The sequence below is a fragment of the Dreissena polymorpha genome, chromosome 12, assembly GCF_020536995.1.
Source record: "Dreissena polymorpha isolate Duluth1 chromosome 12, UMN_Dpol_1.0, whole genome shotgun sequence".
In the NCBI taxonomy this organism is placed as follows: domain Eukaryota; kingdom Metazoa; phylum Mollusca; class Bivalvia; order Myida; family Dreissenidae; genus Dreissena; species Dreissena polymorpha.
This window is the reverse complement of record NC_068366.1, coordinates 12900063-12914215: the sequence shown is the minus strand read 5'-3', so window position 1 is coordinate 12914215 and position 14153 is coordinate 12900063. Positions and strand designations below refer to the sequence as shown.

The 14153-nt window shown below is 33.6% G+C and overlaps 1 protein-coding gene across 1 annotated transcript in view; it reads left to right on the top strand.

Annotated features, from left to right (window-relative positions):
* The first annotated feature begins 31 nt into the window (after window positions 1-31).
* The window catches only part of LOC127852371 (sushi domain-containing protein 2-like), a 34009-nt gene continuing 19887 nt past the window's right edge, over window positions 32-14153 (top strand). Inside the window, 13 exon segments of the mRNA XM_052386331.1 lie at window positions 32-283; window positions 330-383; window positions 863-961; window positions 1483-1531; window positions 2286-2395; window positions 3511-3646; window positions 4367-4548; window positions 4987-5150; window positions 5676-5793; window positions 9901-10073; window positions 11403-11505; window positions 11507-11675; window positions 11951-12019. Coding sequence (XP_052242291.1) covers window positions 32-283; window positions 330-383; window positions 863-961; window positions 1483-1531; window positions 2286-2395; window positions 3511-3646; window positions 4367-4548; window positions 4987-5150; window positions 5676-5793; window positions 9901-10073; window positions 11403-11505; window positions 11507-11675; window positions 11951-12019 — 1678 coding nt within the window.

Below are 14153 nucleotides of genomic sequence, written 5' to 3'. Positions count from 1 at the left end.
ACATTATAAATTTAGTTTAAATGTTTTTTGTATGCAGATAAGTACGAATGGATTGGTTGCCTTCACAAATGACACCAGTAAAGCAGAGGTCAATAATGTGGACTGGAGCAAGGATGATATATCTCCTTTCTTAGACGTACCCGTCATAGCTCCTTACTACCACGACGGAGAAAGAATAGGTGTTCATAGGGATTACAACGGCAGTGTGGAGTATGAACAACTTGGACCTACCAACCCAGACAACAGAACTTTGCGTGGCTTTAGGAAATACTGCAGCTCCCAAGTTGTAGGGGCCAGTTATTTCACTCAAACTTTGGGGTTGGTCATAGCATGGAAATGTCACATCCACAAACGTACTCACTTGTACAGCAAGTTCTTGTCCGGTAAATGTTTGTTATAATAATAATTTTTAGAAGCTTAAGCATAATTAATGATATATAAAATGTTAACTTTCACATAGCAAGATTTTAAGAGTTAAACATGTTGCATCTTGTAAAAAAACATGTTTGAAATATTGATGCAATTCTATACTTCTAGCTTTGTGGAATGCAGTATATGAATCATACCAGATCATCGCTGTTAAAAATTTATTCTTCATCAAAATTCATCCAATGAATTTTAACCTTTATATTAATTAAATAAAAAAGACACATAGACGTAATTTATACGGCTGTATTCAGTTAAGTTTTTCTTTCCAAGTTTACTAAGTTAGATTGGTAGCTTTACAAATCTTAGCCCGTCTATTAACTGGGGTGGTAAAAAAGGTGAGAAGGTTAACTTACCGCATTGATATAACGTAGCAAAAACAACAAAAAAAAACAAGGATTTGATGACAGTTGTAGGATACCATTTTGTGTTTCAGAGTAACACCTTCCAGTTGGTTTTGATAACTGATGGCAGGGATTCCTTTGCAATTTTGAACTATGAGAAGATGGACATGTTACCTTGCGAATATTGTCAGGTAAAGTGACTAAAAATGATTCAGGATATAACATATCTTCCCCTACAAATTTGTGTTATTATTCATTTTTCCATTTGAAAACAATGTTATTAAATGTTAAACTACCGATAATCTTACTGATGTTATGCTAATTGATGTTTAGCTGATTTATGATAAGCATATAGATGATGTTAAGCTGAGTGATGGTTAGCTGATGATGAGCTGATGTTCGCTGACTGATGATTAGCTGATTAATTATTAGCTGATTGATGATTATCTGATTTTTAATGAGTTATAAGTTACTTGATGATTAGCTGATCAATTATTAGCTGATTGATGATTATCTGATTTGTTAATGAGTTATAAGTTACTTGATGATTAGCTGATTGATGATGATCTGATTAATGATTAGCTGATTGATGATGATCTGATTAATGATTAGCTGATTGATGATGATCTGATTTTTGGGAGCACATTTAAGATTAGTTAATTGATGATTAAATGATGTATTGTTTGTTTTGTATCATCAATCCAATTTTCAGGCCGGTTTTAACGGTGGCAACACGATTGGCTGGACTGACATCATTTCTCGTAAAACAGACCTCCAAAATCTTTAGACCCAACAGAGCAGTGACATTGTAGGAAGATACGTATTCAAGATATCTCCAGGACGTGTTGTCAGAGCAGGGTGCTCTACGGATTTTTTTTTCAGGTTAATTGACAAAATAATTAATATTTTTGTTTTGTTAATGTATTTTGTTTCATTTTACATATGAGCCTTGCTCTGGGAAAATGGGGCTTAATTCATATGCTTAAAGTGTGGTTCATGATGCCGTTGCACTGGCTTATCTGTGACGTTACATTCCACCTAGACTGAGATGTTGCTCAGGAGAATTCCAATAAATAAAAAACACCATAAAAGCTCAAAGTGGCATCTATGATTAGCCTGTGCAGATTGCAGATGCTAATCTGGGACATTACACTTTATGAGCATGGATAAACCTCTATTTCCCAGAACAAGGCTCATTATTTTTTTATTTTTTTTTTCCTTATGTTTGGAGGCAAGTTTTACATATATTAACATACTTTTTTATGTTAATTCATTCATCCGTAATTTTCTTATACTTACAAGATACACATTGAGTTAATGTGACATCATAATTTGGTTTGCAGTAAAATCAGTATAATTTACATGTACATTGTAGCATATAAAATTCTGGAACTTTTATGGTAAACCTTCACCTGGATGACTTGGCGTTAGAGGAGATATAATTGGAAATTGATTATATCATAACAATGTTTTGCTTAGTACAATCAGGTGTGTAAAAGTAATTTTCTTTTCCAGATCAACTTAGTATTTACCCAACCTTTCCGGGAATGTTTGGAGGTAAAATGATTGATGTATCCGGCCCCTGCTTTGAAAAGAATCAGCATTACAGATGCAGATTTGGACAGGTTAGTGTGGAAGAACGTCATGAAGGTGGGTGTACTAATGCAAATCAAATGGAAATTAACACGAGCGCAATAGCCAATTTTGACTATTTTGAGTCACAACATTTCCTACAATACTTGTACAAGTGTTCATTTAAATTAAGTGTTGGCAACCATGGCCAACAAATTTGTTTGTAAACCCTTATAGACGTTAATGTACAGAAATATATAGAATATATTTATATAGATATCACAATTAGTGTTGAAATATCACAATAGAGCAAAGCAAGAAAAAACTTCTCTTTATCTTAAATTATTAAAAGTTTTTGTATTTATCATTCCCATAATGCTTCATAATTTTCTTCATGTTCTTGTCTTTTGAAATATGCACTGGGTAACTGTAACAAGAAACAAAATCTGTTTGAAAAACATTCAACATGTTTAGCTCAAGATTTGGTTTACTTTTAATAATATATAGACAAATTTAAAGCCGAACGAAAAGAAAATCGTATCAAATATTTATATATAAGGACATTTTTCTTTTTGATTTCAAATGTCCGCAGAACATGTCATCCTGAGCAAGAGGCATAAATAGCCCCTTGCCTGAAGTAAGATGCCTACACTGTAATATGCACTTTTTATACATCTATCAAATCAGAAAGATTCTGTATTTTTATTATATTCATATTACTAAAGTGAAGTCATAATTTATGTTTTTGTGTATATGTCATATATAACATTCTGTGTGAAATACGAGGATTTCAGTTTTTGAAAGAATAAACATCCAATTATCATTCACTAGTTTTATTTTGTTTTATTTTTAACGTCATAAAGTACATTTTACAAAAATAGCAAAAATTGTTGGAAAACTCTGCTTTAAGTGTGTGTGTGTATGTGTGTGTGTGTGTGTGTGTGTGTGTGCGTGCGTGCGTGCGTGCGTGCGTGCGTTCGTGTGTGTGTAAAGTGTCACTCCAGATTTGCCTGTGCATTTAGCACGTATTATTCAAGAACTGAAAATTGCTGCCCCTTATTAGCCTGTGCAGACTGCACAGCAGGCTTATCTCGGACGACACTGCATTAAGCTCAGTTTTCACAGTGATGCTCAATGTGACATTTGCATATTTCTCCTTTACGTCCAGGGTACCGATGAGAGTAATGCCACGTACATCAGCCCTAACCGTGTACGCTGCATTGTGCCACGTCTAATGGTCAGAGACAACATCACTGTGTCTCTCATTGCCAATGGCAAAACATACTTTACAGATTTCTTCATAGGTGATTATTTCAGATGCTTATTTTTTGTCTAATTTTGTTAAAGAATTCAATGATACAATTACAGTTACCACCAGGATCGCATTCCTCTGATTGATAGTACACATGGCACAATATGGCAGGCTAAACATGCTTGCATGCATTAACATAAAAGTTTGTTGGTGAAAATAGAGATGTGCAGACAATATTTATGTTAAATGTTAAACAATTAATAATTTCTTACTATAAACAGTGTATTGTCATTAGATATTTTAAATAAATTAAATTGAACGAAAAAGCACACAAATGTACAAACATTGCTGTTTCCTAGCACTTAAACATATTCATCAGGAATTTGTCATATTGGGAATATACAATTCGGAAAATGTAATTTCATTTTTTACTACTGTGTTGTCCATTTCATACAGCGTCTGTTTTCTAAAACGCTGAGTTTAAGTTTTTCTATTCAATATTGTACAGCGTACATATGTTACATCATATATTTTTTTCCGTTTAACTGACCTCTCCTTGCTCTTGTCTCGTGAAACAAAATCAAATAACTAAAAAGTGCGAATATGCGAATATCAATTATGTTAATCGAATACTGACCATTCAAACGAATATTCGAATAATCTAATAATTTTGCCATCCCTACCAAAAAATTGTTTCGGCGTAACTATCATGTGAGATAAATATGATATAAAATTGTTTCACAACCTCATATTTGAATTATTATGTATTCAGTGTTTCCCGGGAGACTGTCTCAGGGAGAACATGTGCCTACTGTGTCTAGTAAGGATAATATAACCTGGTACGATCGCGACCCCTCACAGTTGACCTTGACCTGGAAGTCAGAGTTGCTTAGCAACAATTCGAATGACCGTGTGGAAATAAACCTGATTGGCTATAAGGAAGATAATGAAATGGTAATCAGTACTAGCATTTTTTACAGAAATATTGTATACCATTGTTAAAACACACTTGTTTAATTGTCCGAAATAAAAAGCTTTGGAAGGAAATTCCAGCCAAATTTGTGTTTGTTTGTTTTTTTTACCAAATTCTTGCTTTTTTATTTTTTATTTTTTATGTTGGACAGGCCGATTTTTTTTTTTGCTTTTAATAATTTTGACCAATATTCTGGTTCTTCCAATAGTTGAACTAGCATTAATGTCGAGTCCTGCAACACAATATCATATAAAAGAACACACAAAAAACATAAGTGATCAGTAACTTGAGTACATTCACATTAATATCCCGTTTTGTATGCCTGATTATAAGTGATGCATCATTTGACACTGAGTGTAAAGTCCCTTTGACACGTAAGCATTAACCTAATTAAACCCTTGTTTATGCATTATAACTAGGGCTCATACAAGCTTTTAACGAGTCTGGGCAGCAACATCCCTGCCTCAGCGGGCACCTACACCCTGGACCCGAGGCAGCACCAGTGCTCAGGGAGCGACTGCCAGTATGAGATTGGACTGCTCGAGGTCAGACAGATAGACAAAGCATTCCCAATGAAATACATGTAAGCATTTTGGCTCTCGGAAAACATGGCGCAATACATGTTTGTAAAGTGTTGTCCCAGGTGACCGCAGCATTGGGTACATTTTATCAGGTACAGCACTTATGCTAATAAGGAAACACAATTTAACGGAAGTCTCTTCAGAACAAAAATCCAGACAATATGGAAAGTGGCTTTCCTGATGAGCCTGTGAGAACTGCACAGGCTTATATGGTGTAACACTTAACGCACATGCATAAAGCCTTTTGTCCATAAAAATGTAGCTTTTCTGATGGTATGAATCTTCATGCATTTTGTGATTATATCATTGATAAACAATTCTGGTTGGTTGCATTATGATAATCCTAATTGAAACTTAAAACAAAGGATTTGTTTCAAAATTCAGATACTGTTATTTATATAATGACATGTTACAAAAATCTTTGCAATAAATATTTTACCTGATAGTTTCAATATCTCTAAATTAGTAACAGAGTTATTTATTTGTCTCATTGCAGGTGTTTGTTTTTGACATTTTCTTTCTTAAAGGTATCTGTCGAGTGAAGTGATATCCCTTGCTTGGTACGTCCAGACATCAATGCTAACACAGTATGGAACCACTTGGCCTACTGACATGTGTGTCAAGTGGTACAACCAAGACAAACAGGTAGGTCTATTTTTTGGTCCCAGGCATTGTTTCATAATTATGTATATCCACACCCCAGAACAAAATTTAGACATGAGCAGTAGAATCACCGAGGACATCTGCCTATCTCTACAAAGAACAATTCTTTTCTGACAGGAAATGGTATTCTAAAAGTTTATAACTTTTAAAATTCAAAATTTTAATGCATTATTCCTGGTGTCACATGTAAAGTTAAAGTACATGTTCATGTCCAGCTCAAAACTGTGTTTTTTGTGTGAATTTTGGAAATAAATTGGCAGTAAGGATCATCATATCAAGACAATGTGTAAGTTCAAGGTACAGTGGACTCTTAAAGTATTTGCATAGTCCTTATATGGATATTTTCAGAGTAAATGTTCATGCCTGACTCATAACTTTGTTGTACCTGATGTAAATAAAAACAAATTACCAAAATAATACTAATAATATATGTATGAAATGTTGCATGAACAACCATATCAATCACTTCAAGGCCAACGTCACAGGGACACTTTTTTCCATGCTCCTTATATGTAAATATATGTAGTTAAAATACAGGTAAGTGTCCGGGTTATAGCATTGTTTTACATCATAGGATTTTGAAATTAACTGGCACAAATAATAACTGCAAATTCAAACGGGAAAAAAATCACACTGTTGTTTTTTGAACCATATTACCATTAGGCACAAACTATATTGAAATCCAGCTTCAACTACTCCTGCTTTGGTGTAAATCCAAAATAAAATGTCCTACCTTTTTAATTGTCATTTCGGTAACATTTCATATGCTATATGTTATAACAAACGTTATAAGCAGAATATAAATATGAATCACATTATAAACAGAGGAACTGACATATAAATAAAACTACGTTTGTAACTTGACAGTCTCAACCAAGAGCAGTAGTGACATATTTATATCACTTTTTTAATCAATAATGTACACTCTATTGAGGAAATCAATACATATCGAGGTACATCAGTATCATATCTTTAACATGTTGTATGTTTCGCAGATCATTATTGTCCAATGTATCAAATATTTATACCAGTGCTGCGTTTAAAGCCAATGTTCGGGATGGGAGTGGGTAGTTTCGATCAACTGTCAAATTTTGGTAGACTTTGCTGTTAATATTTTCTTATATTTTTAAGATGGGTTATGTCAGAAAATATATAAACACTGTTTAGGTAAAGGAAGTCAGAAATACCTTCTCCTTCTCTGACATACATTTTTTATGTGCATTATTCATATTTAAACACAAAGTTCTGATTTAGACCTTAAAAATGTCTAAAGGTTGTTGGACAAGATACTTTATTTTTCCATAATAATCAAGCAATTTTATTGATATTGTGATTACTATTTGCAAATTTTACTTAATATCTCTTTTGTCCAATATCATACTATATGGACTATGAATACATATAGACTAGCTTTTGTGTAAATTTAATGATTCACATTTATGAACATGGGCAAATATTAGCCACATATGTGTATACTTGCAACTTGTAAACAAATATTTGTGTTAACTTTTGCACTTTTATTTTATTTATCACCATAAATTGTATTTAAGCATTAAATATAATACCAGGTTGGTGGTTGAAATAATAAACAAATGAACAAAAGTTGCATATTTGTCTTCATCTGCGCCGGAAGTGCTAAGGAAGAGCAATTGTGATTACACCCTTTGTCCTGCGTCGTGAGTCATCAACTTAAAACTGGTTAACTCAAGATACCACATGTGTCATCAAGTCTTGATAATACCTGGCTATAATTTGTATCTCGACAATATATATTCGAAGTTTGAATCTGGATCATGGCCATACCAAAAGGTCATCCTGTCAAATCCTAGAAAATGTTATTACCACTCTAGTGACCCTAGTTATAATTCAATCTTTATGAAAAATTGTCAGAAGGTTTATTTGGACACAGTGTGCATCAAAACACAATGTCACCAGGTCAAATCACCATTTAGGCCAATGTATGACTTAATCTTGATGAACCTTGGTTGGAATATTTATCTTTACATTTTCTTCGCTGACTTTGAATCTGGATCTCATGTGTCCAAGTACTAGGTCACCATGCCAAATCTAACAAAAACATGCTTACACAATAAATACCACAATTATGATGCTATTTCGAAAAAAAATGGTCAGATTGTTTATTTTTAAAATATTTTTGCCATGTTTAGATTAATTTTGAAATAATTGTGTACAAGTTTCCTCCATTTTAAGATTTTGTCACGAGCAGCAGACATCTTCTTATTTCAAAGGGAAAAGTCACATGTGAAGGTCATAATTCAAAGTTTGAAATAAAAAATCTTGAACATTCTTGTCGCCACCAGAACTTTGCCATAAATCGATCACTTTGGACATTTTTTGGTAAAAATGAATCCCATCATTTCTGAACAAGTTTTATATAAAACTTTTTCTCCAGTAACTCAAAGTTCAAGGAAAAAAATAGAGTTTAAAGATTAAATATGGCTCTCAAACAGTTTTTTGGGAATGTGACTTTTTCTTCTATCATGCCTTATTAAGAAAGCTTACCACAAACGCCAACTATGAGGAGCTATCATCTTGTGCCGAGCAATAATTGCATTATCTCAAAGAGTAAGGTCACACTTAGAGGTCAAAAGTCAAATTTGTCCCTAAAACAGCTTTAAAATTCCTGTCTCAGCCATACATTTTCCATGTAATGAAGGATTAAAAGATACATTGGCACAAATGTCATTTAACATAAAATAACATATTGAATGTAACACTCCTCTATCTTCCTTAAGGTCAATGTCACACTTCAAAGATAAAAATTGGTGCTAAAACAACCTATTCGGCCTATAACTTTGTATTCATCATGCTATTTTATCACTTATGGTACCATGAGAACACAACAATTTGTGTGAAAAACTTGTGTCCCTAATTCAGAGGTCAGAGTCAAAATAACAACACAAAGTTATTTTTTTTGTAATAAAACAGCTTGTCCTCTCTGTAGCTTTTTATTATATACAAGAAAAATGTATAATTAGATTTTAAAAAAATGTAATCTCAAAGGAATACCACGAGGAGACTGAGTTTTGCATGTATTAATTTTCTCATAACCTCAAAGGTAAAGATCACACTTAGAAGTCAAAAGGTGCATTAATTTGTTACCATTAATAGCTGGTGTTACACATAAGCGGTGTTTTGAGACAGAAGTTGATTGTGGAGGCATCTATTCCATTTGGACGCATGTCTTGTTCATTAACATCTATTTTATTGTTGTTTTACTAAGGTCGTACCATTTAGCAAGTCCAGGCGTCAACATTTGTGTCCATGACATTAGATCAATGCTTAAGCGCGATCAGGGTCCTCTTGTATATTATTTTGTTCAAATCCAAGAATGCTACTATCTAAATACAATATAATGCCTCTTAATAATGCCGAATTCAATATAACGCAGGTGGGTCTTTAGTTTTTTCACGAACCTTCCATTTTATCCATTAAATATGTCATCACGTATTGTGCTTATTGAATAATTGCTCAATTTAATTAATTACAACCTTAACATTACTGGGGCAATTGAAAGTTAAAGTGTGACAATCTATTGTTTATTGCAAATTAAGGTGTGAAAAATTGCATGCGTTTAGCAGTGTTGAAGGTTTTTATGCTGTTTCTATTTATGGTTTGAATCATTGACAGCTTTCACAAGTCTATTGAGGCAGGTTTCATTTCATTGTTGTTTGTAGCCAGTATGTAATAAAACATTGTCTGCTAAAATGTAATTGAAAACTGAACAGTTTTTTATGTAAGTAAAGCACTACTATGTAGTTTAAATATTCGTTATGTAAACAAATGAATTAACATAATTTGGTTTTATGATATACACTTCAATGTAATTAAAGAACGTTCACCCAAGTTTTATCTTTATCTAAGAAGCTTAGTGTAAACAGGTTGTGTTAAAGTGTTAGCAAAGATTGCATTTATTGATACTTGCTGCATTAAGGATTTTTAGTGCATCTGAGTACAAAGTGCCCTTGATAAGGTGTTGCAAAACCTTATGTTTGGTTTCTGTTGTTGTGCAGCATGCAGTGCGCGGTGTGTCATCGAAGTTGTACATTTGTATTCTGGTATATTCAGGATATGAGCTGGCTGGATGACTTGCTGAACTGCCCTTGCTCGCTGACTCAGGCTGTCTCTGATTTTGGCCGATGGCAGCCAGACGGTTCGTGCAACCTTCAGAATGCAAAAAATCCAAACAACTGCTTCTACCACACTACAGCAGTCCACTGTGTGAGAGCTGTGCAGCCAGTGTAGGTGGAAACCATGTGAAATATTTCGCATTTACAACTTGTTATAAAAATTCATCAGGTTTTTTACGCCCCAACCTTTAGAGGGGGAGGCATATAGATTTCCACTTTCCCATCCGTTCGTCTATCCGTTCTTCAGTTAGATTGTTAATGGGCATACAAAGAATTGATGTGAGAATGCAGAACATATAATAATATAATTATTAACCAGCATCTGTGCGTGCATACCTCCATATTTAGATGTGTTTTTTCATAAATGTAGTAATGACCCCTTTTTTTAATTGAAACATCACAATTTATGTCACGTGTAATTTAAATAGTATTTCTGCTAGAGAGCGAAAACTGTACAACCATATAAAGAAGCATTTGCTGTTAGCACCACTATTATTTGGTTTGGATGTTTTCCACGCAACTGGACTTGTGAACTGTGTAACTTAAAAAGTAGTGCTGCTTTATGGCTGAAACTTTACAAACTTACTAATCAGCATGTGAAGTTGCAGATCTCTATATGTTGGTTTGCTTTTTTTGGCAATACAACTCAGGTTTATTTTTCCTTCTGTTATAATGACCGTTTTTCACAATTTTGAGAAATTCGCGACTGAAAGTATGCGACTTTAATTTTCACAATTTTAGAAAATTGGCTACTCATTTTTTCACAACTTTGAACCGTTTTTACAAAATTGGGGGGGGGGGGCTAAGGTCACTAAACAAAAACAGAAAAAAAGTCCTTCAACTGGAGTTAAAGTTCCATTAATTTTAAAAAAATCATACGTTCACTTGTGTTGCATGTAACTCAAATGGTATTTTTGCTTAAGGGCTAAAACCTACAAAAAATATTATCAAATTTGTGAAGTTAAGCAACTCTATTTTTTGTTATGGATGTTTTTGTCACAATTGGAGTTATGGGCCCTTCTTTGCAATATGTTGAATTGTATATTATGTCAGGCGTTAATTTAAGTATCGCTACTAGAGGCTTAAACTTAACAAACATTTTTAAAAAGCGTGTGAACCTGTGCATCTTTATTTTGGTTTTCTTATTTTCAGACACAACCAGAGTGATGGCTCCTTTTTTATTGTTTACAGTTTTCACTTGTGTTATGGGTTTGTAAATGTTTGTGTCATGGAAGTTTCTTTTGTGAAAAGTGTCGTCTCAGATAAGAATGTTACGTCCGCACTTTTTGTCTAAACTTAATTTTTTCTAAGAATAGACATCAATGAAACCAAAAATAACAAAAAGAGTAGAATTACACTTCATGCAGATTCTTAAGGCACTGTTTTCCCAAAGCAAGGTCAAATAAAATAAAATCATATCTAAAACTCTTTTAATTCTAGTCACGGAGCTTGCAACCAGTGCTGTTACAGTAGTACAGGACTTCTGATCTACGCAGAGGACACGTTCCAGGGCAGTACGCCGGATAAAAGGCACGATTGGGGGGGGGGCAGCCCCCTATGGAAAAAAGTTTTATGTTCCCAGCCTTTCCCACTGGCTGGAAGATGTGGTTACATTCTACTATTGCTGCCTTTGGACTGGGTACAACTCATGTGATTACTACATGGATCAGAGGCCTACACAAAACTGTGCCGGCAACAACCCACCAATACCTGGTAATTTTTGATTTGTGTTAAATTTGTCTCTGTTATGCTGTCATTTTTAAACAAATCTTTTGAATTGTAAATTGCATGCTTATATTTCTCTGTTTTATATATGATGTACAAAAGATGTAAATGTTGTTTTTGTAAAACATGTAGTCATACTTACATTGACATTTTAAGATTTTTAATTTAAAGTTGGTAGCAAACGGGGTATTATTTCGCTCAATTAAATGCATGCCTATTAAAATATAAACAGTCATGAAATATGAATAATTTCTGCTTCACAGCCAGTGTTTACGGTCAAGGTCATGTAATGACATTTAGTGGGGTATCACCGCGGCGTATGTATGGACCAGGTGATGACGTTCTCTTCAGGAGTGGAAACACATAAATCCAGGGGCGCTTTAATAGGAATCCATACCCAACAAAAAAGACAGGTATACTGATGTCTTAATATTCATGTTTGAAATACTATAGACAAAACCCTTCAATAATTGTGACATTAAAGCAGAAATTGTTAAGAACCATGAATGTATTTAAATTGAGATTTTACAAGTTGCATATGTTATAAATAACCTATAATGCATGTACCACAGGCGCTCGATGGCAAAGACTCAATAATCGACTAACCGTTGTGACTTTTTGAAAATGAAGCTGCAGCTGTGATTTTTATAAACCTGTTTATTATAATGCTTACACATACTAAAACAACAAAACAGATAGTTCGACTATGTATATAGATATTGTCAATATCTATATACACAGGTGTATAACAATCACGGCTGCAGCTGCATTTCACAAAAAGTCCCAACGGATTGTCGATCATTGATTCATTGCCATCGAGCGCCTGCGGCATAAACCAGATGAAAATGTTTTTGATTACTTTTAAATAACGAATATTTACTGTTTTCATTCTCATTTTGATTGCATCCTGGCTTGGTCTAATGTTTTTTTATCACATTTAACTTTTTTCTTAAAGTAAAAGTTACACTATATATATATAATTATAATGCTATACTAATTAAATATAAGGGTTTGTATTCATCACTTTTTAGTTAAACGCCTGTCTCTTGTTGGGACGTTTTACAGGATCAGCCTTAATGGATGCGCTGGCGGATGGTGTATTCATTGTCTCTGCTCTCTAAGCTGTACATTTTGCATAGAATCTTCACCAAACTTTCTGGAGTTTGTTAACATAACATTAAGACCAAGCTAAATAACCAAACCAATTATTGCGTTTTATTCATACCATTCATACCAGAATGCACATATTGTGTTCTCTAATATCATACAGTTGATAGTCATTCTTTTCCTAACTTTCTGACATAAAATCATAACCAACTTTGATAACCAGCAAATTCACATCAGGTTTTCGACGTTTTTGCCCTTTGTTAACAAAAAATACATTTTCATTTTCTGCTCTCTTACTCATGTGGTTTTCATAAAATGTTCACCAAACTCTGCAAAATGGAGGTCAAGTTTGATACCAGCCTTATTACCTAATACACTTCAGAGTTATTGCCTTTTCGTTATACTTGAATGGAACATTTTGTGTTTTTTCTCTGTTACTCAGACTAACTTATACTTATGATCAATTGTTCACATAACTTCTTACAAATAGCACACAAACCAATCAAAAGAGTGTGAAAAGATGCATAAAATGCGTTCAAAGATGAGGAATATAAATGTTTTATATATTACCAATTGTCAATGACAAAATATTGCCAATTGTCAAGAAAACGATATGTAAATGTTTGTTACAGACTGTTTGGGGGCACATTGTTTCCTTCAGTTGTTATGAGACAATTGACTGCACTAAAATTCAACGTATTCGTCTATATGCACATAGCATTATTGCATTTATTATTGATGTAATTATTCAAGAATGTTATCAACACAATATGGCCAAAGAAAGCTAGTGGCATCAAATGAGATGCGTTGTTTTTTTTAACGAAAGGCATATATTTGTGTCAATGACCTTCTTAGTTATAGTTTTGAAGGTATTTTGTATATGCCTAAGTTTAAGTCAGTTTAATGTATTTGTTTGTACATACAAAATATGTTAGAACCAACTGTAAACTTTTACCTACTTACATATACATTCCAACCTTATATAAACTAAACATTCCTTTACACACAGGCATGTTTTCTTTCTATAGAGGAAATGATATTTTAGTGTTGTCTTCTAAAATAAAGCAGGTTAACCATCAAATTTATCTTTAAACCCCTGATATTTCATTTCTCTGCTATTTTCCAACAATGCTTCAAACTATGCTGTTTCCTACCCACCTATAAATTCCACAAATAACATTATACCCTCATCCCCCCGCAAAAAAACTAACTATGCTATTTTCCTTCAAATGCAAACAATTTGTTATTGTTTTTTGGGCGGGGCTGGGGCTGGGGCTATGTTAACCCCCCAAAAAGGTCAGATGGCTCAATTTCCATGAGATACATAAAAGCCTCAATGGTCCTTCCATTTTCAGACAG